At 38.6% G+C, this 15,780-nt stretch overlaps 1 protein-coding gene across 1 annotated transcript in view; it reads right to left on the reverse strand.

Moving 5' to 3' along the window:
• Positions 1–1,418: 1,418 nt before the first annotated feature.
• Positions 1,419–15,780, reverse strand: part of mindy3 (MINDY lysine 48 deubiquitinase 3) — a 33,192-nt gene continuing 18,830 nt past the window's right edge. The window contains exons 11-15 of the mRNA XM_056762138.1: positions 13,921–13,993; positions 11,012–11,084; positions 8,356–8,443; positions 7,326–7,397; positions 1,419–2,340 (exon numbers count right to left, since the gene is read on the reverse strand). Coding sequence (XP_056618116.1) covers positions 2,191–2,340; positions 7,326–7,397; positions 8,356–8,443; positions 11,012–11,084; positions 13,921–13,993 — 456 coding nt within the window. The 3' untranslated portion in view covers positions 1,419–2,190. The remainder of the gene's footprint in view (positions 2,341–7,325; positions 7,398–8,355; positions 8,444–11,011; positions 11,085–13,920; positions 13,994–15,780) is intronic.

Consider the following 15,780-nt stretch of genomic DNA (forward strand, 5'->3'; position numbering starts at 1 on the left):
CTTCATTACTTCTATACTTTCTGTCAAACTCCAGATGTGCTTTTTTATGCCTTTTGAGTAATGGCTTTTTTTCATCTATCCTCTAATTCACGCCAGCGTTTCGCAGAGTTCTTTATATGGTCGACCTGTGCACCTCAGCTCCTGAACTCTCAATCCCGTCGAAGCACTTTGGCTTTTGGTTTCTTGTCAACTGAGTGTTTCAGATAATCGAGCCGTATTTCTATTTTAGCGACGTTTGATGAAATGACCCATACCTAAACAAACACTCCTCCCCATCTTTTCATTAATAAAGATTTCTCCAGCTTCTGCTCTCTGCCAAGAACGGATAAACTGTGACAAAATAACAGTCATTCCAGACATTTATATTGCCAACTTTTTAGCACCTAACTAAGAATAAAAACACCTGTCAAACATTAGTCTGATAAGTCATTAGAATATTTACATAGCGGTCTCAGATGGACGGGAATGATATATTAAGCCAAGGCGAGCTGTAACAGAATCCCTGACAGTGTGCCAGAGGACATCACAATGTTTACAGACCACCAGACACTGTGATGGCGCGATGACTACAGCATTATTATTTGCCTAAATTGTTTATTCCAGTGACGTAACAAACATCTGATAACTCCCAGCCGACGCAGATCCACAAAATGTAACCTGAAACCACGAAATGAAAGACCTCAAAAGGCACGATCTGGCAATAAAATGCCTTCATCCTGTATTCAGCATCTTTTGAATTTATTTTCCTCTTCCATAGAATATTACTTGTTTGATGTGGTGCCAAGTTGTACCATTGAGAGCCTAATGAAAACTTTGGTTCCACTAAATGTCGCTTTTATTTCTTTTTGCAATAATGTCAAGTTTAGTCACTTGGCCCATGAAGATCTGTTCCACATGTCACATGCATCCTTAGTGGGGACGGTTTTAATTATCTGTTAGTCTGACTTTACAGAGGAAACAGAGCAGCTTAATATATGACCCAGAGGATCATATGGGCCATAAGCATCACTTCCTGCGAATATTTCGGATGCCAAAGTCTCATGATTAAATTAGGTTACCGGTCGAATCAATACGGTGGGAAATTGTTCCACCAAAATCCACCAAATTGAAATGCTCTGTTGAATTACATAGAATATTAAAAGACGGAATCACTGGTGATATTCTCCTGGCTGATGCAAAAGAGTAGCGTAAAAGATCCAAAAATGTTTTAGGAATTTAAGAATTAGGAGTCTAGTCACTAGTTATTAATGATTTGGTCAATTTGATCTGTACATTTATGCATTTGACAGTTGCTTCATTCAAAGTAAATCCAAGGTATACATTTGATCAGTATGTGTGTTCCCAACTTGCGCTGTCAACACAATAACCAAGTTAGGAACACTAGGGTTTTACTAAACACAAAAAACAGAGTCGAAAGGTGAAGAACAAAAGGTGTTTATTAAGTGAACCATCATTAGGATGAAAATAAATAATCGTGAAAGCTTATCTGTGCATTTAATATTCTCTCTCATGCAGAGAATCATAGTGTCATTCCAGAATCCCTCCTGGAGGTTTAAAGTTTATATAATAAAATCGTCCTTTTCATTCCTACTGTCTTTTGGTGGCCAGCATGGGGTTGTAGTGCATTTTCTGTAAACCTGTTTAAACAAACCTTCGCTCATGGCCAACATTGTAGAACCAGTTGATCCCTCGTCTGATTATTTTAAATACGCAAAAACTTAATCTCACACCAGAGGCTTTGGTCAAATGATCCCTTACATAATTCATAACTCCAAACATTGAATAGGATTTCATTCAAAATGTATATATAAACAATTCCATAAAGTACGCATAATAGCATCACAGTCAGTGTGGTTGTTCAGTGATTTATCCATTCAGATAAATAGTCAAAAAGTTATGTTGGCAAAAAATATGGTATACCTGCAAAAACAAAATCTTTTGGTATACAAAACAGAATGTAAATTTACAAAAAAAATCAAATGTACAAGCCAGTTGAGCTGTGTATAAAGCAGATAAGAGCCTTTGTATTCGTGTCAGGCGAAGAGAATCGTCTCTCAGTTTACCTTCAGGCCATTCCCGTGTTTTTTCCCATTCAGGCCTTCAAAATGTAGTGCAGAGTGCGTAGTCTTATGAGGGTTCAGCGTTCCTCGAGGGCTGTGCAGCCAAAAGATGGCAGGTGAAAATGAGAGGTTAATTGAGGGAGGGCGACCTCTCTGTGGTCCACAGGAGCTCGATGTAGGGCCACTTGGTTTGTAGACAGCGCTTGACTGGGGTGTCGTCTGTCCGTACCATAGGATCCTCAAAACCCATGACCAGAGCGGTACCCTCAACATAGCTTACCTGCCAAAGATAAACACCAAGTTTCTAGTTACCTTCACAATTTTCCAATCAGTGACATGCACATCTCTTCAAGACACTACCCTATGTTCTAAATGTAACCATAGCTGACGCCGATTTATGAGAACCTATGCATGTGTCTCATTAGAGACCTGGCCTCCTATGACATCAGACATGAGACAGTCGATGGCTTCCATATGGAGGGCCTCATATTGCCAGGGAGGAATCTGCCCCTGATAGTGTGTCATACTGAATGTGTGCCTCCAGCGAATGGGTGTTTAATGTTGTCGTCATGCATGGTGTCTGATAAGTGTGCCGAAAACATTATGAGCGTGTGCGAGTCCATTTATTAAACTGCATGAGTGCAGAATCATACTTCAGTTTGCCAGCAATTATGTATGTGTGTTTCAAAGGGTCAGTGAATGTGGTTTCAAATGATGCCAGTATGGAATGTGATGAGAGGTTTGATGATCCCCGATGACCCTTAAATCCAGGAATTAAACTGCGCTGTCCAGAATCATCAAGCCCTGGAGACATCTTTAAACACACATCATCATCATTAACCATTTAAAGGAACAGTTCACCCAAAAATGAAATTTGTATTTACAATACTCACCCTCCTGTTGTTTCAAATCTGTATACATTTCTTTGTTCAGCTGAACACAAAAGAACATATTAAGAATAACGTAGGAAACTAAACTGTTCTGGGGAACAATTGACTACCAAAGTAGTTTTGTTGCATAAAGTGGAAGTCAATGGTGCCCCAGAACTGTTCGCTAACAAACATTATTTAAAATATCCTCGTTTGTGTTCAGTGGAACAATAAAATGTATACTCGTTTGAGTTAATAATGACAGAATTGTCCTTTTAGGGTGAAGTGTTCCTTTAAGATCCCTTTCAAGAATGAGAGACATATGCACTTATTAGCAGAGCTTAAAACAAGCCAATTTGATAAGAAGCCTTAAAGCTCAACAGCACTCCCTCTTGTGGTAGATATTTGACAATGTCTTACAGTGGTACTTTTCGACCAGTGTTTCTCAAACTTTTTTCTGCAATTCTCCACTTTGGAGGTAGGGAGGGTTCCGAGCCCCACTGGTCCCCAATCGCCCCTATAAATTGTTTATACACTTTTTCCAATGTCTGTCTTGGTTTTGTCTGCTGGTGCAGAATCTCGCGCTGTATAATGATGCGTCTCTGAGCAGCTCGTGCCTGATGCTTCTCACTTTAAAACGCCGCAGGACAATGTTTTCGTCCTTTGCGATGTTTCACTGTAGCTTTCGTCCGATGCTTATTAGGTAAACATCCCCAAACCCTAATCTTGCTAACTTTAATACCCGCTACTGCCTCTCCACATTAAAGTGTTTTATTTTTTGTGTATGGTCAATAAATTAAGGAATTCATCAAAATTATCCAATTTACACCCGTTTGTCGCGCCCCACCTGTCATGTCTGTAATCCACACCAGTGGGGCCCACCCTTTGAGAAACGCTGGTCTAGACTAGACCAAGGTCACCATCTTATTATATAGTCAAGGCTAAGAGACATACAGAAATTATCTCTGTTCAAGTCATTGGAACCACAAACATGCAGAGAACTTCCTCTCAACATTTGTTCTTCAAAGTGGCAACTGACCTCTGCTTAACCCGGTTTAAAAAAAAACTTAAGCCATAAGTGTGTTCATCTGTTTGTTAGATTTGAATAAACTATCCATGAAAATATGACAAATGGATGCTCTCTTTACCCAGTCACAAAGATCTGTTTGGATTTAGAACAACAGCACTCAGATGTCAGGTGAACACAAAAGGCGTTAAGAGGTGATTTTCTGAACATAAGCTTATTTATATTGAAAGTTTAATGATTCTGCATTTTTCACACTAATGGAAGAATCAATCCCTATCTATATAGGAACAATCACAGCTCTAATTTTAGCTCCTGGCAGTAAAATGGCACTTATAATGCAATGAAGAGTTACATCCTCCACCTAACCAGACTGTCAATCATAAGTTCTGCTCTCCAGAGTCTAACTGTCTGTCTGAATGCACATTAATATCATAAAAAACACAACGGCTGGGTCAGGTGGACTACTTGAGTTATCTATAAGAAAAAACATGTTCTTCTTAAAGGGTGTCCATATTGTCCATATAGTATGTTCTGATGTCTGTTTCTGTTGAATGTAACAGTCAAAGCCGGGCTTTGTTTTAAAGAATAGACTTACAGATCGATATAAACACTTCTATATATTTGGAGAACTATAAATGCATGTGTGAGTAATATTCAGTCAGGCTCTAGGAAGACAACTATTTGTAGTAGTGTTGTAGTAGTGCCAATTTGCTTATGTTGCACGACCGGACGAGCTGGAAAGACAAACACTTCAGTTTTAGCCAGGTTTAGCTTGAGGTGGTGGTTTTTCATCCAGGTTAAGATATCTTCCAGACAGGCTTCAATGCATGTAGCTACTGAGGTATCCTCTGGACTGAAGAGAAGAAGATCTGGGTGTCGTCAGCATAGCATTTATATGAAAAGCCATGTGACTCAATGATAGGGCCTAGGGAGGTTGTGTATATAGAGAATAGAATAGGCCCTAGCATCGATCCCTGAGGGACCCCAGTGATCAAATGATTCCTTGCAAGCGGACCCATTGTGTATGTAGATAGAAATAGCTTATTCCAAGTAATAAAATCATAACCCTTCATTATGTGGAGTCTTTAGACTGACTCATGTGTGAAGACATAGTTAAGTATATTATTATATTGCATTGCTGTCAATAGATCCTCTAAAAAAAATGACACACTGCACCTTTAAATTATGAAATCTGCCACAAGCTTCCTGATTAATTCTTCAAGAGCGCACTCCAATCATGGTATCATACAACATACTGAATTACACATCAGTACAGTTTTTCAACATCCAACAGCAACCTTAAAAAATGATGGTTAACATATTGTCAAACTGCTCAACAATCGAGGCATAATCATAACAGAATCACTCTGACAGCAGTGGGACAGCATTACAGAATCCATATGTGACATGAAACAGACCTGCTGTTGGATGACAGAATAAGAGCAGCTCTCACTGGATGACTGGAGCAGACAGGAGACCTGGACTTTGGCTACAAGTATCAGGATGGTCTGTTACAGTCTGTTATTTTTTGCAGGGTGTTCGGTTCCTGAAAAAAATGGCCCCTGAGAATATATGAGTGGCACAGAGGAAGCCTCCAGAACAAAGTCTCCACACTTTACTGCTGCTGCTAATGCGTTTGCCAGGCTAGTAAAAAGTAACCCTTGTGTCCTCAGGGGCCAGATGGCAGTTCCTACCCGTTATCCCTAACGCTTTGTTAATCTCCCTCTCTCTTTCATACACACAAAGTTCCGTTTAAGAGTGTAGGGTCACACACACAATGATAAATGAATGCATGAGGCAGCCCGGGGGTGTCACTTTAAAGATGGCATGTGTGAATGTCATTAGGTCTCCTAATGGGGATGTGTACGGAATGAGAGAAATGGTTCTCAATGGTCAGAAAAGCACTTAAATACCAGTGGCACTTAAAGATGAGAATAATCACCTGTGTGACTATAAACAGTATATCTTTGTTTTTGTCTTTGTTTTAATTTCCTTTAAAGGGATAGTTCACCCAAAAATGAATATTCTGTCATCAATTACTCGCACTCTTGTCATTTCAAACCTGTGTGACTTTTTTTCTTCTATTGAACACAAAAGAAAATATTTTAAACAATGTTGGTAGCCAAACAACGGTGGTACCCATGCCTTTTGAGTCCATTCAATAGAAATTAATGGGTCGTAATTCTTTTGTGTTCTGAATAGAAAAGGTACACTGGTTTAAATTGAAGGGAGGGTAAATGATGACATTTTTCATTACTGGGTGAACTGTCCCTTAAAGTACTAAAATTAAGATAAAATCAACTTATTTATTCCATTCCATTCCATTCCATTTTCTACCGCTTATCCGAACTACCTCGGGTCACGGGGAGCCTGTGCCTATCTCAGGAGTCATCGGGCATCAAGGCAGGATACACCCTGGATGGAGTGCCAACCCATCGCAGGGCACACACACTCACTCATTCACTCACGCACTCACACCCCACGGACAATTCTTCCAGAGATGCCAATCAACCTACCATGCATGTCTTTGGACCAGGGGAGGAAACCGGAGTACCCGGAGGAAACCCCCGAGGCACGGGGAGAACATGCAAACTCCACACACACAAGTCGGAAGCGGGAATCGAACCCCCAACCCTTTGAGGTGTGAGGCGAACGTGCTAACCACTAAGCCACCGTGCCCCCCACTCATTTATTCAAAAATGTAAAAATCTCTTTAAGCAGCTGTGAAATCAGTGATCCTTGGATTGTGCTAAAAACGTAAACAGCAATGAAACACATGAAGAAAATGATGAGTGAGTTGATGGATAGAGTAAAAAAGGTGATAACATCTTCTTTTCACTTTTTAAAGCGTATAACAGTTCCTTCAACAGGTTTTGCCAATCTAAACTTATAAAGGTCGCTTATTTTTATGCATTGAAGTAAACGCTACAAAATAACATTAAAATAGTAGCATAACAATAAAAACATGCAAAACCGCAAATATTTATTAACATTGTAAATCACGCATTCCAGTTTAAGTACAACCACGTGGTGAATAGAAACCAGAGGGCCTGAGACAACAGTCCAGGGAAATAGTTTTAGATCTTTGTGGCTTTAGTATACTCTGCCCAGTTGGGTTTAAAGCTCTGGCAGTAGCAGTCTGAGAAATTTCATAGGTGTGTGCGTGGTCTGATGCATCCGATAGATGTAGGATGGATGTATCACAAACACATGGACACATCAGTAATCACGTTCTGAACAACATTGAGGAGATCAGACCGGGTGACAACCCACCATGTCTTTAAACCCAGTTAATATTACCCCTTCTTACATAAAAATGTGCATGCATGTATCCGGGGGCATCACAGAACAAGTGTGGGCGTGTCTTACCTTCTCATTGTGGTTGGACTGCTTCAGGCCGTTATAGTGATACACAGGAAATGTGTCTGGGATTGCTGAATCCTGCAACAACGAGAGGACACATGTCAGTGGACATGTACACTTTAATAAATTGAGCATGTATGCAGAACATTTAGTCTGTGTAACATCAGCAAACAACTCTATTGTGCTGATTTAAAGTGACATATAAAGCCTACAGATCTGACTCCACCTACAGGATGCCGAAAAAGCCAACTTTAAGACGCAGCCAAAACATCTCGTTTCAGCTTTAACAAATCACGCCGCACTCCATAAACTTTGTCAGATGGTTTTAAATGTAATGACACCGTCTGAAAGTGAAGTAAAATACAATGCTTTGAGTCCAAAACAATCACAGAAGCCCCTGTTCGGCTGCTCAAAGGGTTCGACTGCAAGCCAGTGCCAAAAATCTTCAGGCTGACAGAAACCACCAGCACAAACCGAGCACACACCTCTGACAGGAGCCAAATACCTCTGTCTAGCCCCATACCACACTTCCAGAACCACAACAGTGAGAGAGCCGAGAGTGTATGTTTGAGTGAGTCAGAAATGGGGTTATTGTATTTGATATGATGGTAAATTGAGAATTTTTCTGTATGTATCCCTAAAGCCCTAATCTCTTTAACACAGAGCAGTCGAGCTGCACGTCCATGCCAACTATAACTCCAGGCTTCTCTCCCTCTCTCTCTCAGAGGGGCTGCTTGTGCGTTTCTAACCTGGGGTTGATTGTAGGTTTATTTGAACAATGGAAAACAGTAAGAAATGCAAACAGGGTTGAGCATGAAGAAGAATATCGGGGGCGAATAAAGTTCTAAATTCAAATTCTTGTAATCCGTTTTTCTGTTTACTGCCAAGATGGACAACATCCTAACCAAGATGGAATCTCAAAGACTGGTTATCAGAATATCCCATATCTGACAAATGGTCATTAAGAAAGACATGATCTCTAATCTATGGTGACATTGTATGATTGTTACACTTTACATGAGACACTTTACTTTACCTGATCAGGGAAGAACTCCAGAAGAAACTGTCCCAACAGAATGACACCCAAGCCCTCTGGATCCAACTTACTCTTCATCAGATTCACACTGAATACGAGAAAGAGTGAGTCAGAGAATATGATGTTGCTAGGGTGAGTGTGTATTCTACATGTAACATTGGCACGTTTTATCAGTAAGTTGTTGTCTGGAGCTGAAGTCATGAGTTATGTTCAGATGCTAAATTTAACAGCGAGTAACGCTTGGAATCTGAGTTATATTGTTTTTAAAGCAACCTCGCTGATCGGCAGATTTGCCTTTTTAAGGAATAAAATTAGACAGAGAACATTTCTAACTCACTCCCACGCAAGAGTCAGTATTCGAAGGAGAATAAATGCTTTCCCATGAGATTACAGCTGTCATACATATTCGCATAAAACAGAAACAATTACCGTTTGGCAAATTGCTGATTATGATGCACGTTCATCAAGTACACAAAAGAGCATTCAGGCGTCATTGACCATGTTTACATGGACATCAGTAAACAAATTATTTGCCTTATTCTGATTAAGATAATATTACGATTAAGGTGTTTACATGAGTCGCTTTTATGTTCCCGTTTTACATGTTACACTACATATTTTGATTAATGGCAAACGTCATTATGTCTCTAAGCGACACCATTCGACGTTCACTCTTTAATTTAATGTTTCAACAAACAATTTGTCTTCACCATGGTACCACATTCAGTTTTTGGCGTTTCATTTATTTTCTCGAATTTTTGACATCTTTCTTGTTTCCCGTTCGGACCAAAAATGTGCTTTCTTGCTTGAAGCCTTGTTGTTTGCCGTAAAACGAAACAGCTGTCCACTGCCGTGCGTGTTTTTAACCTGTCGCAAAGTGTTTAAGGATTTCAGTTGTGGATATGTCTACACCGCATTTCGATAATGCGACTAAAATAGGAGTACTCCACCCGTCTTAATTCAATTTGTGTTTACTACTATTATAAGTTTAGACTAGGGATGCACAATAAATGGCCGATAAATGGTACATTTTTAATGTTATCGGTATCGGCCGATAATAAAATTTAGGGCAATATTTTATAGCCAATAAATCATAAATCATTTCCCCCAGTTAAACGTCTTCAGCTGCACGCTGCTCACAGTTAAAATATTGTACATTACTGTCTTTCTGTTGTGATCAATCATTTATTGCTATTAGCAAAACATTGTTGATGTAGGTACAGAATGTAGGTAAAGTATTTATAAATGTGTAAATTATATAAACTTAAGTATATTGTTTGAATCAAACTGTTGTCTGAATGCTGTTTTGAGACCTTTTAGACATGTGAATAAGAAAGAAAAATTCTGGGTTGCTCTGGACAAACATCTTTAATTTGTAAAATAGAAAAGTTTGAAGGTTAGAGAACCGTTAACTAGTGTAAAGTAGGCTTGGTACATGATTTTCATGTACCAAAGGAGAATTTATGGTTACCTTGTTTTCTGCAGTCAACCTTTTCAAATAAAAGCAGCTGTCCACTTTTTGCCTTTTGGTTTAGTCTTAGGGAAGTTTATTTAAAAACGGTTTATCGGTTATATATCGGTTATCGCCTTCCAATGTTAAAGAATAATTGGTTATCGTTATTGGCCAACAATGTACATATCGGTGCATCCCTAGTTTAGAAGGATTAAGCGAATCAAAAAGCTTGGTTAACATGGTCCATTCTTAATCAGAATATTGTCTTAACATTCCCTGCCAGCCTTTTAAAAAAAAAGTTGCCAGCCTACGCCAGCGTTTTTTAACATTTTCACCCAACTTTAATGGCTCACAGTAAATTTTATGTGAAGAATATATGGACAAACAATATGTCAAATGAAAGAACAGGGTCTCAGCTTTAAACAAAAGAAACTGTATACTTCTATCTTCATTTGTTCGTTTTTTATCACTCCGTATATGAGGGTAGGTTTCTACAAAAATTCATCATTTTGATTAAACAGCTGGGATAATTAACGTTTTTTGTCAAAGATTCCGCCCAGATTCCACTCAGAACAATCAGTAAAAACCGCTTAAACATATACGTTCTAGGTTCTGGGATTCTGTGCTATTACTGAGGTGTGTAATAGCGCCACCTGCTGTATAACAGTACAAACACTGATTGCCATAAAAACTAGTCTTTGGCGGAGAAGCGTATTTTTTAATTGACGAGATAATTCGTCAATGGCGGTGAAAGAGTTAATTTTGTTAATATCGGATTATTGTTGTCCATGAAAACGTGGTCAATGACACATGACAAAACAGCTTTGGACAAAACTGGGTAGTGTGTAAAAACAAACAGCACATAACCTTAATATTACTCTTTGTTAAACAAACACGTTGATTGTCTCAAGTTGTCTGTCAAACTGTCACTGTGATTTATTAAAACAGGTGGGGAAATCACTCAAAAAAAATAATAATTTCAGTAGGAATAAAGCTGTATAGGAACTGGAGCTTTTAGAATGATAACTGGGCTTAGATAACTTTAACTCTTTGTTCTTTATTACTCTTCTTTGCTCAGCATGAGCCAAGGAAAGACCCAATGAATCTATTATTGTATGGCTGGAATGTTATATTGACCAACAGGCATACAGCTCGGAAAACATTTGACTTATAATTGAAAACATCAAAAACAAACCAACTTACTAGTCTGGCTCAGACACAAGATCCAAAGCTTTCATAACATCTTCAAGCAGCGTGTCTGGAATGAATCCATTATCTGAAGATAAGAGAAACAGGCAGATGGGTATTAGTGCCCCTGAGAGTCTTGATCACCGAATGCGTCACTATGTGCCTAACATAAACCTGCGGTTCATTTTTTAAAACACAAGTCGCAGACCACGCACACACAAACACAGTCTACAGCTGATAACATGATAAATGTGCCCTCCGTGTGTCAGACAGGATGTTTGCAGGGCAGCTGGTCTTGTTACTCTTAGAAGAGCTCTTACCTCCACCTTTCCTGCACTGATTTGATTTAACAACAAATATCTACAGCATACAACAATGTGATATTAGATTTAAATAACGGAGATGAATCATACTGCACTTTATTTTCAACTAATATGCCAATATCAACCTTTTACGCATGACTGGATTTTAGGCATGGATATTTAGTGCCAACTCGGTGGAAAATATGTATTTTCCTTTGGAAAAGTGTGTTTATACGGCACACTATGACATCCAGATTTTATACAGAACATGACGCACACACACCAAAATCTCTCTTTTTAAGGGCAAGTTACTCCAGCACATCTCTAGATATGCCCAAAGAAAGATCCTACAAAAGTTTGAATGTTTGTGTGACTGTTTAAGTCTGCGCTGTTAAGATATTTGGTGTCAGAGCAGATTAATTTTAGCTGCCCTAAAATACGCATGTACGCGCACACAAACATGCAACTTTCACTTATTACTGGGAAAATCTTCCTATGCTTTCATACCAGGTTAATGATACGGTCTATTTTTAAGGTTTTACTTTATTTGCAAGAACATTTTCAAATATTTGGACAGCATGACTAAAGCCAAACACTTGCGCATGCACAATCTTTAAGAGCTCTCAAGTACCTCTGAAGTTTCTCACAGACCACACTACTCTTGCCATTATCAGAAATGAAGCCAAACATTAGATACATTTATGAGCCATTTTTATGTAGTGAGCATGATTTTAAATGTCCTCTCTTCACTACATTAATAAAGACATTTTCAAACAATTCAACAGTCCACGAAACCGGCCTGATAAAAATGGCTTTTCTATCGGAGGTTTAAATTTGATTCACCTGGAAATGTCTTTCTCAAAGTCCTTAACGTCTCGTATCAGTCTATTAATCACATAGTCGTGAGAAAGTCAGCTGAACTTCAGATTGAGGGTGAATACACCACAAACTGTTACTCTCGCATCTTTTTTCATTTTGGATGAACTCACATCCAGTTCTCACATATCAATAAAAGTATGAAGTCAAAAGTATGATGCTGAAAGTAGATTGAGTCCTTTTATGTCCCTGTATGCAATACATACCTATTAAAGGTTTTTGTCTTATAAAATTCAGATGCTGAAGAGACTGAAATGCAATACTAGTCCACCAGTCTAATAGTTCCGCTCCATGTCACAAATGAGAAATAGTGCAAATGTGCTGCTTTGTTTATTGGATGCATCAAATGTGTGTGACATATCTAATCTTGTGTTTAAATGATCGGTACATGAACTGGAAAAGAAACTACTTCTCATTTTTTCACAAAAAAGTGGTGGGTAACTTGGAAATTGGCAAGGAGATGAAATCCTCAATTGTTTATTACATTAAAAATGGAAAAGATGTCAAGGAAGAACATACTGCACTTGAAGACAGAGTGTGTGTTATAAATTACACACTTTATATCAAAAACACTCAGAGTATTGGAAGAGAGTTTTCACACATTTGATGATATACACACACCAACTGACAGATCCAAGACACTACACCGGTTGACCTCTGCGTATCTTATTCTCCCTACCTGTTCTCTCACTTCTCTTCAGGTTTATCACATAAGCATTAGAAACAAATCAGATATATAAATATCAGTGAGAAATTATACCTTCATGATACAAACTCTGAAGAACACAAACAGGATGTACAGACAAAGATATATCGCACCACATATGAGGATCAGAGGTTTGTTCATAAAGATTTGCCATTTGAGGAACATGGCTCTCCTAAACATTAAATCATCACATGAATCTTTCCTCCTCAATTCCTCAACAAAACATGCTCACAGGTAAAATATTGTATGTTGGCAATTGTAAGAGTCTGTCTGCAATAAATATTGTTCCCAAACTTTATTTAATTCATTACAGTGCACTGAAAGGCAATCAAATTTGGGAGCTACAACTCAAGTATGGATGAAGGCATTCATTTGATTTTATGTGCTCGACATATCAACTTTTTTGTTGTCACTGTCAAAATCAAATGTGTGAAATGTCCGGTTTAGCTTGTTCTTCATTTGATGAGGTTTAAAGCATAAACCAAAGCATCTTCAAAGTGTCTACACTGCCCCTAAAGCACTTAAACACAGGAGACTCGGGCTCTGTGTGCCGTGCTGGCGGATGAGAGAGGGAGTATGTAGTCAGGTCTTTATGACTGATATATTGCTGTAAGCTGATACTGTGGGAGAGTCATCAAAATGAATGAAGGGCTTAACCTTAAATTTTAAAATGCTGCCACCGAGTTACATATCTGATACCCCCAACACACACGCAGCAATGCAGATGCCGTTCAGGATTCCATGCTACTTCTAAATAATGCATACAGACAAAGGATCTGTTAGATACAATTTTGTAAGTGAGGAAATGAGAAAGGATAGACGACCAAATATCAACAAACAAGCGTTAGATCTTTGTTCTGTCCTATAAAGCTGCAGAGATAATAAACTTGTGAGCTGCTCTGTGTTTTGTGGAGCTTCTCTCCGAGAAGAACAAGTTGACTCAGCTGTTGGGGTTTTGTGAACATTTTGAATTTCTCTCTGATTCTCTCTCTCTCACACACACACACACACACACACACTCATTAAAAAAAGGATTTTACCTTCTGGGTCAAAGGTCTGAAAGACTCTTCTGGCCTGCTCTGATGGAGACTCAGGGGCCACCAAAGCCATCTCCTAAAGAGGAATGTAGAAAAAGACATTAGAGGAGAGGACATGAATAACACTCACAAAACCTTTCTTTGTTTATTCTCTCCTTTGGGATCATCCAATGATATTTTGCTGAACAATGGACTATGATGGGAAGCACTTCACTGTCACAATTTCGCTCCTCTCCCACATAGCCCTGTTAACATCATCTTCTGAACAGATTGCTTCACACAGTGTTATAGTGTTTATTTTCTATCCTTGTATGTCCCTTCCAAGCTGGAACTGAGTGGCTGGGGGAGCAGTGTTATAAAAATGCTCAAATGAACAACATTCACACAATCCCTTTGAGGCTTGACCTAATCACGCTACATGCACTGTTGAAATATGGTGGTAATGAAAAAACATGAAAATATTTACATGAAGTACTCATCGTCAATTTGTTTGCACGTGTGTAAAAAGCAATGGGGTGCGTAATTGCATTCTTATCCGTTTTGTATGTGTGTGCATATGGAGGAGTTACTGTAACTTATCTGGTGATAAACTCATAAATGACGTAAGGATCAAACACTCTTCCGCTCTCTCTCTCTCTCTCTTTTTTGAATAAAAACTCACAGACAGCAAACTTTGCTGATTACAGAAAACAAACTAAAATCCATGTGTGTGTGTTTGAGTTTCAGCAGGATAACTGCCTCATCAATGCAAGTCGCCTGAAAGACTCAAGGCAGCGAACACATCTGTGTGTGTATAAAAATGAGTCAAGCTTGGAAATATTCTGCCTCTGCATGCACAGTTATATTAAACACAGCTAAACAAAGTTCACAGTGCTTTTCATTATGTTCCAATAAGGTGCATGGTGTCAATATTCACACATTAACCTTTATTTTATGGAAAAGATGCAATATGAAAAGTGAATGGGGACAGTGGACGGTTTTTTATCCAACATAAAAGAAACTTCTTTTATTTATTAACGTCATAATTAGGTCATAATAAGTCATGTTGAAGTTCAAAATGTTCTATCAATCTTTGGCACTCTGAGCAGAGTTTGCTCGACAGATAATACAAAAGGAAGAAAAAAAAATACACTTATTAAAAAGAGGGAGATAAGCCATTTCTAGCTAGAGACTATGGGTTGGCTTTTTGACCAAACTAGCGACCAGAAAACACAAGAAACACTGAGGTGAGTTTTGTCAGGCAGGCACAACTTACATTTACTTAGAACATTTACAAATCTCCTTAAATGATATGCTATGCACACCGATTTACTGCAATTGATGTGAATGTATATTAACAATGAACATACACACAAACAAAGTCATGGTAGAAAGACTGAAGATAAACTCAGACTGTGTACTTTCACAGTATGGTTTCAGTGCAATGCACACAAATATCTCCAATTTCACAGAATAAATATACAGATCACAGTCATACTGCGACAGAGGAACAGCAGAGATGAAAACAGGAGAGAAACATAAGCGGAAGACAGAAGAAATGGATGACGTAGAGAACTTGCAGCTGGACAACGTTCATCTTAAGAACATTAATAACATAATTAGACATCCAACACACACACACACCACTTACAACACCTTGCTGCAGTTATATGGCAGGTAGTCAAAATGTACGTTAAGAGCACTTGCCTGAGGCCATGTGGAGTTAAATAAAACCTCATTCCGCAAGTAATGAAAAAGATTTGTTATTCCATCAGAAGCAAAGCAATGCCAACAGAGAGACACAATGGACGAGTGCTTATGTTCAAGATACGATTTTTGAGAGGTTTATCTTAAGAGGTGCTTGGCGTAAAAGAAAGACACCAC

This window comes from Triplophysa dalaica, chromosome 12, assembly GCF_015846415.1.
Source record: "Triplophysa dalaica isolate WHDGS20190420 chromosome 12, ASM1584641v1, whole genome shotgun sequence".
Classification (NCBI taxonomy): Eukaryota; Metazoa; Chordata; class Actinopteri; order Cypriniformes; family Nemacheilidae; genus Triplophysa; species Triplophysa dalaica.